This window comes from Neurospora tetrasperma (genome assembly GCF_000213175.1).
Source record: "Neurospora tetrasperma FGSC 2508 unplaced genomic scaffold NEUTE1scaffold_6, whole genome shotgun sequence".
Lineage (NCBI taxonomy): Eukaryota > Fungi > Ascomycota > Sordariomycetes > Sordariales > Sordariaceae > Neurospora > Neurospora tetrasperma.
Genome location: NW_009799104.1, coordinates 1,009,652 through 1,020,347, shown reverse-complemented (window position 1 = coordinate 1,020,347; position 10,696 = coordinate 1,009,652). Strand labels below are relative to the sequence as shown.

Genomic DNA, 10,696 nt, shown 5'->3' with positions numbered 1-10,696 from the left:
GAAAGAGAGAGATCTGGCTAACAAGTTCTTGGAAAGAAATGAGAGCAAGAAAACATGGCGAGACGCTATAATGAAAGTACTCTTGGGTATTATTGGTAGAGGTAGAAATATTGCTTTCAAGAAGAAGAAAAAAAGAGGAGGAGGAGGAGGAGGAGGAGGATATTGTAGAAGGCAAGGAGGAGGAGGAGAAGAAGAAGAAGAAGAAGAAGAAAAAGGAGAAAAAGGAGAAAAATAAGAAGGAGAATGAAAAAGAACACAAAGGGGTCGTCGTTTCTTCGGATGATACGTATCATACACTTGACTATGACGAGAATGGGAACTGGGTGGTGCTTGCTGGGGAGCAGCTTGTTAGGTTTCAAGTTGATGATGGTGCCGGTCAACAAGTTTCTGGTTACCATGAACAACACGGTGAGGGGAATGGGAAGAAAAAGAGGATAAGTGATGGAGAAACGCATGCACAATTGAAGCAGCGGGCGCGAAAGGATGAGCAGCAGCAGCAGCATCAGCAGCAGCAGGTGGTGGAGGAGGGGGGAATACAATCCAGCCCTGGGTTGTTTGTTACTTTGGTACAGAAAGCTAGAGCTTACCGGGCTTAGAAAAGCCGTTGAAATTTTTGCGGATAATTGTTGTGACTTGGTAACTAGGGTCCCTAATAGGCGTTATTCTACCCTTCTTTCGCCCTGCTAAAAGAACCAAACCGACAATGAAACCAGCATTGTAATGTACATGGTGGGTTCCTCGAAAGGTTGTTCCATTGAGGCGGAAAGAGTCCAGCGAGGAGTTTGTACGCTTCGGGGATCCAAGTTCAGGAGGTCAGCAGAGGCGGCCATGGAAGTGGAATCATCATTCATGAGCCATGAGCGACTGACTAATGCCGGGGTTCTAGAAGGTCGAGTACCAGAATAGGGGTGAACTTGAAGTCCCCTGATATACACCTTGGCACTGCTCTACCTTCTTTAGACATAAATTTCTGTAAGTGCATTCTTTGGGTTGGGGAACGATGCATTATCACGGCCAGAAGGAGACAAGGAGCCTGGACGTCATCAAACCCTCTTCCATACAAGTCAACATGAGTTTGACATGTCACACATGAAAGGTTTCAATAATCGCTCCATTCCTTCCACCTCATCCATCTCTCCTTCTATTCGTACCTATATCTCCAATCCCTTCAGGAAAAAGCTACACATCACCCAACTCTTCGCCTTACACGCTACTATCATCATCCTCTCTTCCAACACTCATGCTAGAGCTACCCAGAACCAAACAGTCACACCTATTACTTCCCTACAACACCTCATGGGCTTTAGTAAGCACTCCGGTAATAATCCGCCAACCCATCATTCTGTCCAGGCGCCCCCGGGGCACTTGGTCCCTCGTGACCACCACCCGGCGCTGACGGCGCCCCAGGAGGCACGTAAGCCTTGTACTGAGGCTGTGCCCCACCACCAGGCTGCAATGCCGCAGGCGGCTGCGGTGCCGTCGACGATACTTCGCTACCAGCACCATCGTAAACCCCAGGGACATGCGTCCGTGAAGAAGCAGCTGCCGCAGCGGCAGCGGCAGCGGCGGCGTAAGGATTCTGGCTGTGATATCCGCCCTGTGCGTAACTGGTGGGAGCACCGGGTGCTGAGGGAGCCGAAGGAGCGGAGGGTGCGGGACCGGAGGGAGGAGGAGGGGCGGAGCCTACGTTGCTGCTACTTCCTGCTCCGGGGCTCGTTGGTCCGTAGGGGTCGTCAGTGGGAGCTCCAGGCCTCCCTTGGCTGTAGGAGGGAGCGGACGGAGCGCTGTAGGATGGGTTGGAGAGGGGGTTAGTGCTGTGTTGAGCGATGGGCGAGTCATAGGCTGAGGTAGAGAGCTCTTGGGGGGCACCGCCGTTTGTACTGCTGTATGAAAATGTGCGGTTGTTGGCTCCGGATGCGCCAGGGGCTTGGTAAGGGGTGTACTGATTCCCTGGGGGTGGCGAGGAAGTTGTGTTCAACGGGGCGGGAGCCATAGGGCTGGGTCCTGATGGATTTCGCTGCTGGTCTTGAGGTCGGGAGGGGCCACCATATGCTGGTTGCGGCTGCTGTTGAGGGTAAGGAGGTTGCTGTTGATGCTGAAGTTGTCCTGGGCCTTCAGCACCCCCCATGTAATAAGGCGCAGGAGTGCCAGCAGGACGTATGAAATGGTTAGGGTTTGGCGACGGCGAAGTCGCAGGATACTGGGGCGCATCTAGAGAGTAGGTCCATGTACATCAGCTTCTGAGCCCTTCATGTATACTCGATCAATACATCCCCTGACCACCGAATTCTCTCACGAACGTACCTTGAGCGGGCGCTGGATTATAGAACCGGGGCGGCTCCTGCTGCTGTTGCGAAGGAGGGGCGCCATATCCCCCAGATCCGTAGCTATTGGTCATTGGAGGTCTCATTGCGTATTGGTGATAAGTCGGTCCTGGTGGGTGAGACATGGAAGACTCAAGAAGCGCTTCATAGTCTCTTCTAGCCTTGATGAACTTTTCGTTCAACTGCGTAAAGTCATCTGTACGCTGTTAGTGGGAGCCTCTTCACGATAACGAACAGCCCAAGACGTACCCTTCTTCTGCGAGTACTTCTCAATCAGCTTGATAAGCTTGGGCCGAATCGCTAGCGTCTGGTGATAAAGCTTCTGTTGCTCATCGTCAGCACATCACTTTTCAACCCCGTTTCAAATCATTCACTCACCGAAATCTCTTCATTATCCTCCTCCCTTGGACCCGTGTTTCCAGCACTCAAGAGTGTCAACAACTTCTCTACATTCTTGATCTCCGCAAACACCTCGGCCTCCATCTGCGCCTCACGCTGCAACTCCTCCGGGGTCGGGTCCGCCAGCTTTTCGACATAGTTCAGAGGGAAGATGCCCGTCTTGCCCTTGAGAGATCCGCTCCACCAATCCTTATACACGCTCTTCAACACGGCAATGACATCACCCTTTTTGAACTCCAGCTCGCCCGGCTCCGAGGGGACAAAGTCGTAGAGCGCCCTGACACGGGACACAGTAGCGGCCGTGGTACTCGAGGGAACCGGCTGAGGTGTTGCCTCTGCCTGGCCAGCGGTTGAGTTCGTGCCTTCCCCTGACGCTCCTGCTCCCCCGGCGTTGCTCGGCCCTGCGGCCGCACCACCACTGGATGAGGATGCAGTTGCCCCCGAAGCACCAGCAGGTCTCTTCTTCCGTTCCTCTTCCTGCAAACTGAGCTGGAGAGCCATCTGGAGCTCTTCCTCCTCCTTCTGGCGGTCGGCATCGGTGAGCACATTCTTTTGCGGGGCGCTGGGCGGCTGCAGGGTCGGGTTCGACTGCTTTAGGCGGTAGTAGGCGTCGTACATGATGCCGAGGTCGGAGTCGGACTTGAACATGTCGGACCACTCCTTCATGCGCTCGAGGATCTTGGCCTTGACTTGGGTGTGGGTGTTGCGGTCGTTGGCGAGCTTGAGGAGGGCGTCGGTGAAGGCGCGGCTGGAGAGCTCGCGGTGCATGTTCTTGCCGCAGTTTTGGGAGAGGGCGTTTGCAACCTGGGGGGTTAAAAGGCCGGGTTAGCATCTGGCTGGAAGATATGGGCTGGTAAGAGAGGTGACATGATGAGCTCACCTCGAGGGTATACAGCTGAACATTGGCGTTCCTATGGGCCAGGCGCTTGATCATGCTATTGACGGCCTCTTTGGCGCCGTTGGCATCGGTGGCTACCCGATCGCAGACCTCCATGATGGCGCCCCAGTCCTCGGACGTGAGGTTCTCGTCGGTTGCCTTGTCTGTACAGGAGCGCGCTGTCAGTACAAGTATGAATGCACCATGGTCAAGGTATACATACTGATGGCCTCATCGTAAGGCCCTGCGGCCGCGGCTCGAAACATTGTGGTGGCTGTGTCTGGTCTGGCAGCTGGTGTATCAAGAGTTCTTTGGTTGTTGAAATACGAGGAACAGAGAGAGGAGTGGTAGTGGGCGCGCCCTCGGGGGATGTCGTCACTATCAGCTGGCCAGACGGGCAGGAACTGGTGTCGTCGGCTACCACGGTAGTTCGTTTCAAAGTGACACAGCCGTAAAACTATAGATTGAATCGGTCCGTCGTGTTGTGTGTCAATCGCTTGTTCTGATAATGGACGTCAGGAGTTGTTGTAGTTGTGGGTATCGTATCGGTGTCGGTATTGTTAGGCAGACCTAGGATGGAAGAGGGGGAGAGGCGGGAGCTCGATGAGCGGGAGCTGCCTAGAGCTACAGTAGGTGTGTGGTTTGGAGTCGCGTTGAGGTATTGGGATGTGCGATATGAGTCGGATCTGGTTCGCAAAAAGAAACAAGATTCGAGTCTTGTTCCGCACTCTACAGTACGGGTACGTCTTGGTCCGGCAGCCGCTGCGCTGTCGAATGTTGTCGAAGGTCCGGTGTTTTGGATGTTCCGTCTCTGAATGAATGTACTTGCACCAGGGAGGGCACCTAGAACTACAGTAAGTAGTGTAGTTCGCCGTTGGCAGCAAGCAGATGACGAACGAACCTCTTCCCGCCTCAGGTCGCTCTCACTCCGTCTGTCACCTGCAGCGCCCCCAAACCAACACCACCTAACAGGGGGGACTCGACACCACTGAATAGGAGGGAGCGAGCGAGCAAGCACGAGGGAGGCCTGCTCAGCCGCCTCGATTTTATCCAATCATGTGCACCATTCTTCGCATACCGTACAATTATCAGGGGAGGGTATACCCCACTCTTCAGCGTGTGCAGCGGCATTCCGTCATTTGTGTTCCATTGCGTCGTAGTCTTTCTCTTGGCTCTTGCCGCCCGTAATCGCATCAACTAGTGTACTGAAGATAGTGAGGTTGGTGATGTCGATAAACGGGTCAACTTTTTCTTTTGTTGTGTTTCTTTTTTTTTAACTTTTTTTTTTTTTTTTTTTTTTTTTTTTTTTTTTTTTTTTTTTTTTTTTTTTTTCTAAGTAATTGTAAGGCAAGCCCCAACGCCGAGTAACTAGAAGCCAAATGCCATATCATCTTTCTCACGACTACAGGTCAAGTTCCATGCCTGTATCCTCTTCCCAAGTGGGGAATAAATTCAAGTCACTTATACACAGCCCCCTACTTGAGCTTCAAGTTGCTCCGTGTCCTATACGATTTACACTAACCAATCTCGAGATGACAACCAACTACAAATCATTTTTTGGCATCGTACGGGGCCTCCAGACGTTCATTCATATCATATACATCGTAAGTATATATACAATGGATTTCTGTGCCTAACTCGCTACTACGAAAGTAGGGTTTTGATGAACTTGACTGGCGGGAAAGTGTCTTAGTCTTATCAGCCACTCGCTAAGGCTGGAATAGGCTTCCTGAATATAAACGAATAACGAAGTGTGAAAGACCCCCCTCCTTCACTAATGAGCCTCTAATCATGCCGACTCAAAGGTCCAACTACCCGCAAACCCGGACAAAAAATATGAAAAGAGGGAGAATGGATAGTTGTCTGAGAACAACAAACACCAACATAGGTTCATGTCGAGAATAGCATCTGGCTTCTCTGTCGCTGTGATCTTTAATCTGTAGAATGTAGACATCAACCTTTCCCGACTTCCTGAACATACACCGCTCTTGTACCGTAATCCAAAGCGATGCATTGCACATGCACGCAACCAAAGTGAAACTACCATCCCCGACGCGTAGTTCCCCTAACCTCGTACTCTTCTCCATCACCCACACCTCCACCGTCAGTATTCCCACTAGCCTCTCCAGCCCCCCGAGCTCCTCCTCTCAACCCCCTAGGAGATCCTCCCAACACACCACCACCTCTTGCTTCTTCCAAACTGTGCCTCGAAGGCCTCTCGAGTTCAGACATGGCGAACAACAACGGCTCGTCATCGGTGCCGTCCTCACCCTGACCGACACCCATTCCACCTCGACCAGCCATGGTGCCCACATACCTCATCCCGGTAAACGGACCCCCGCTCGAATGAGGCGGTGTCCCCCTTGTGCCGGGCCCGATCCCGCTACCGCGCCCTTGCGTGGAACTCGTCGTCGTGCCATGGTAGCTGTACCGCGACTTGTACGGGGTCCTGCTGGTAGTCATGAGCCTGACTGGCGGATTGGTCGGCTGATCATCATTTGCCTGCCTCAGCTCCGCCGAAGCCCGGATATCCGCCGCGGGCTGTAGTTGCTGCATTCCTGCCATTCCACTTCCCGCCGAACTGTCCTCGTTGCCATCGCCCGAATTTCTTCGCTGGAAAGCAAGCAGGGTACTCAACGAGGGCGCCTCGCCACCGCCCGCTCCGAGGCTCAAGCTCCGCTGGGCAATATCCGAATCATCTTCTCCCGTTCCGGCGCCAGCTCCAGCCGCCAGCGAACGGTGCTGCTGGGCCACGGAACTCGCTCGGCGGTTTGCGCTACCCGCATGGAGCAGACGAGGAGAGAGCGGGATATCGATCGCCGCCGAGACTGCGCCACCCCCAATTTCCTGTTGACGGTCGGTTTGCGTTGTCTCATCGCCATCTTCTCTTTCTTCTTCTTCCTCCTCCTCCTCGGTGGGCACCACATGAGACCTCCCTCTCCTGTTGTAGCTAGCCTGGGCCGGGTAATCAATAATCGAGTTTTCGCTCAACCGACTAGGAATCGCGGGCGTGTGAGGCGTATGCGGGCTCAGGGGCTTTCCGCCCGGTGAGCTGCTGACGCTCGCACCACTCATACTGATTCCCGGGTTTCCCAGGCTACCTGGCATGTTGGACATGTGTCTGCTGCTGGAGCTTGAGCTCCGGTGCAAAGTTGAAGATCCCATCAGCATGCTCTCCGTCAGCGCATTGTTCGAGTCCCTCATCAGGTGGAATTTGTTAAGCTGTGCAGCAGTACGGCGTGCAGCAGCTGATTGCTCTCCCTTCTTGGTAGCCTCAAAGCTCGGCAACTTCTTCCTGTTGTCAAGCTCTTTAAGAAACTCGGAAATGTCGTCATCCGTCTGGAACGAGCTTGAACTGGCCACTCCACCTACAGGTTCGGCGAGCAGGGCCGAGCCAGGCTGAGCTGATGAAGACAGGCTTTGTCTGCCACTACTACTGGCTTCGTCATCGCCGGTCTTGCTTTGGCCGCCGAATGAGGTCCGTGATCGACGATGGCTGAAACTGCTGCTATATCGACTTTGGGGCCTTGGTGAGCTAGACTTTGGAATATCCGTTGGAACGGCAGCGCCGGGACCACGCAAAGAGGCCGCCATTCCCGCCGTAAGCGAGGATCTGTTCCTGGCTTGCGAGATTCCGCTCAAACCCGAGGGTCGTGGAAGCGAATGTGGCGAGGCCGGTGCTCCATGATCGGGAAACCTGGGACTCCCGGATATTGACCCAGCTTTAAAGGGTTGAAACGAAATCGAAGGTCGTCTGCTGCCCTCAACATCCCGCAATGTCCGGCTTGATGCACTGCGGATGGGAAGAGAATGCGACGGTTCTGAATGGTCGACACTGGCTGCGGAAGAACCCGGTGGCGAGCTCGTGTCTGAACCGGCCGGTCGGACTGCCTTGAGCGCCGAGATGGGGCTTGTGCCGAATGCGCCGGTGCCATGAAATGTCGACAGACTGCCATACGTCTGATGCGGCTCTCGGTTGCGCCGTCCTAGGCGGTGTGAGGGCAAAGATCCGGGTTCCGCGTACGAGTCGGCTCGGCCGTGGCTGACGGGTTGCGGCCGTTGAGGTATTGAGGGCTTGAAGAAATCCTCATCTACACCCATGAGTCGCGAACTCAGCAGAGCGTCGGCATCCTCGACCCGAAACGTGCAGTCATTTCGATAGATGACGGAAGCATTGAAGCGACCTACGGGCACTTCTAGATCACCGAACATGTACTCGGTTACTACATCCTTACTGTCAGAAAGGGGTTGGCGCAACGGATCGTAGTTGAGGAATTCGGCCTCGGCCGGCACAATGCGGCACTTTACTTCCAGGGCGGGATGGATGCCCTTGGTCATGGTCTGCTGGGAAAACTTCCAGCCGGGCATGACCCGCGTGGCCAAGAACAGCGACCGGAAGAATACTATGCTTCGTTTATAGATTGTGGGCAGGCTGGGTCCAAAATCTTGCAAAGCATCATCATTCGGAATGCACTTGAGCTCGATGCGCCATCGTTCCAAGATCACCTCGGTATTCCGTTTTTGCAGGTGGCGTTTCCGTGGCGAATCCTCGCTCGACTCTGAACTGTTGAGGGCTTCCAGAACATCCCACCTCTTGCCATTAGCGTCCACCAGGGCGAGGCTGTGACTGCTGGAAATGCGCGATGCGTCGATATACGTCTCGATGATCATGGGCGGGGGACGATTCGTAAAGCTGTCCGAGTTCCTGTAGAGGCGGAGCTCCTCCTTGAAGTCTTCGGTGTCCTCGGTCTCTATCGAGAACTGCATCTCGTCGTCAGCGGCTTGTCGCGGTAATGGTTTGAAGAAATGGAAACCCACCCATTTATTGAACCCTTTCTTGGGCCCAGGCGTTAGATGCTGTCGCGACCCGATGATGAGGACAGCGGCTTTGTAGTAGAAGTTCTGTCACTCAGGTCAGTCAGCCAGGCGATACGGCGGCTTTGTCGAGATTGCGCACCTGAATGATCTGGTCCAGCTTCTTGATGGCATCGCGGCTTGCGGCGTGAGCGAGGGCACCACCACCTCCATCCTGACCACCACCACCAGCTCCGTCCCTATCGGCGGCGTCGGTACTAGTTCGAGACCGGGGGTCCCTCTGGTTGTTTGTGCGGGCTGGGTTTGTCTGGGCCGAAACTGCGGGGGAGGAGACCCTTGGGGGATGACGAGATTGTTGATGCATTATGGATGGCGGATGTCGCCAGTAGGCGGCTATGTATAAGTGATGTCAATGTTAACGAGCGGCGTGCGTGGGATGCTTGACACGGGCGCCAAGCCCCGGCTCCGGTGTGACTGATAACAAAGTCGCGAGGCTGCCGTGTCTGTCAAAGCGAGCGCAGATGGAAGGCGTCAATCCGGACAAGATGGCTGAAGAAAAAAAGGGGTCGGGAATATTCGAGTGTCTAGACGACGGCCGGGGAAGAGCGGACCTTTGCATCCATCGTTTGTTATCGGCGATCAGTCGGATAAGGCAGACAGAGAGGACGACAATGAAAGAAGGAGAGGAAATCTATAGTCTAGCAAAATGGAGGTTGGGAAGAAACACAAGGTGATGGGTCGTCGGGCCGTGCCACAAGGCAGAATGTGAGAGGCCGAATGTATGTTAGGGGAGGAGGGGGGAGTAGGAGAGGAGGAGGAGGAGTCGAGAGAGGATGGATGGATGGATGGATGGATGGGAGGTGTGGAGGTGTGGAATGTGCGATAGGGAACGGGATCCAACTCGACGTACATAGACGGGATGCCGACTTGGTTGGCGGTGACTGTCAGTCGCTGTCAAGGAGCGGGCGACAGCGGAGCAACCTAACAGCTGAGCTTTAACAGACAATAACAGCATCTCGTTGACGAACTGATGAGCCCAAGGCCATGACTGTTAGTGGAGCACGTCCCATTTGCGCCATCCTCTCCACGGCAGCGCGTCAGAGAACGGAAGCGTGTAGGTACCCTAGAGTGGTTCCAGTGAAAGGCAGGTCCGGAGTTTCAGGGTTCGTCGTGGCGGCTCCAGAGAACACCAATCAGTGGGCCAATGATTGGCAGTCATCCGGCACACTGCCGCGCCGAGTGGAGCAAATGGCTGCGTGCATGGGGTTTTGTTGCACTGTCTGGATAACACGCCGTTGGGATTGTAATCTGTTACATAGTGTTATGTACCTTTTCTAGGTACTCTCTCGAGCACGCCATCGAACGTTGTGTCGGAGTCGACATTTTCCATTTTCCTGTCGTCAATATCCAGAGCCCATCGATGATGTCTCAGTCAAAGACAAGATACACAGAAAAGAGGCGGCAAAAAAGCTCAGATGACGCTGTCCAGGTGCGGGCCTTGCCGTCGCCCATGTTTCTGGTGACTGCCGACCGATAACACACACTATCACTAACAAGGTCGCTTGTGATTTTAGTAGGTATGGTTGCTGCAACTTTCCTTCCGGGCCACCAAGATTGTCTCGGTTGACTACCGTGGTACCTCGCAGCCTTTCTTCTTTTTTTTCCCCAAGTGCTTGTCTCTGGTGCTGCACCCAGTTACATTACCAACAGGTATGTACACTACCTACAATATGTAGGCAAAGTTACGAGCATGAGGAGAGTGGTTCCTCTTCGTTCCTCGAGACGCCAACCTCCCCCGGCCAAGGGCATGCCAGGACCGCCTCGTGATCACCAACTTATCTTTTTTCGTCATCGAGTCATCGACAATACAACTCTTCTCGAACCGACGTTCCATGCGCGACGATAAGGCTGCCTGCAAGTCCGATCATCCTATCCCATTGATCTGACCCATCCAAACGAACAATGCTAGGATCGACACAGTTATCAAAGACGGGCTCTCTCTCTCTCTCTCTCCTCTTTGTCTTTACTGTGTACACTCATTCATTCATACTTCCCCGTCTTTATCCTTCTGAACTCACTAAACTACCTACCGATACCCATATACTGTACTGCGTATACAGTATTCCCCTTCTTTCTTTGTTTTTGTAACTACCGAAGCGGGTGATGGCCCCTCATCGGACATTCAGTGCATAGCATGCAGTCACTTACATAAAGTATCTAGATGCCTCGCAAGAGGCACAGAAAGGGAACTAGTCTAGCTGCCTGCCTGCCTACCTGCCTG

At 53.9% G+C, this 10,696-nt stretch overlaps 3 protein-coding genes across 3 annotated transcripts in view; 1 reads left to right on the top strand and 2 right to left on the bottom strand.

Annotated features, from left to right (window-relative positions):
- Positions 1-596, top strand: part of NEUTE1DRAFT_112697 (uncharacterized protein) — a gene marked incomplete at both ends in the record, with an annotated part of 1,539 nt that extends 943 nt beyond the window's left edge. Inside the window, one exon of the mRNA XM_009855846.1 lies at positions 122-596. Coding sequence (XP_009854148.1) covers positions 122-596 — 475 coding nt within the window. The remainder of the gene's footprint in view (positions 1-121) is intronic.
- Positions 597-1,107: 511 nt separating this feature from the next.
- NEUTE1DRAFT_68602 (uncharacterized protein) lies at positions 1,108-4,295 on the bottom strand (the record flags this gene model as incomplete). Its single annotated transcript, XM_009855845.1, has 6 exons — positions 1,108-2,211; positions 2,305-2,520; positions 2,574-2,646; positions 2,703-3,527; positions 3,604-3,764; positions 3,824-4,295. The coding sequence occupies 6 exons, from the start codon at positions 3,864-3,866 to the stop codon at positions 1,304-1,306; spliced, it is 2,226 nt and encodes a 741-aa protein (XP_009854147.1).
- Positions 4,296-5,208: 913 nt separating this feature from the next.
- NEUTE1DRAFT_148570 (uncharacterized protein) lies at positions 5,209-8,779 on the bottom strand (the record flags this gene model as incomplete). The annotated part of the gene is made up of 2 exons (XM_009855844.1): positions 5,209-8,502; positions 8,558-8,779. The coding sequence occupies 2 exons, from the start codon at positions 8,777-8,779 to the stop codon at positions 5,641-5,643; spliced, it is 3,084 nt and encodes a 1,027-aa protein (XP_009854146.1).
- Positions 8,780-10,696: the final 1,917 nt, after the last annotated feature.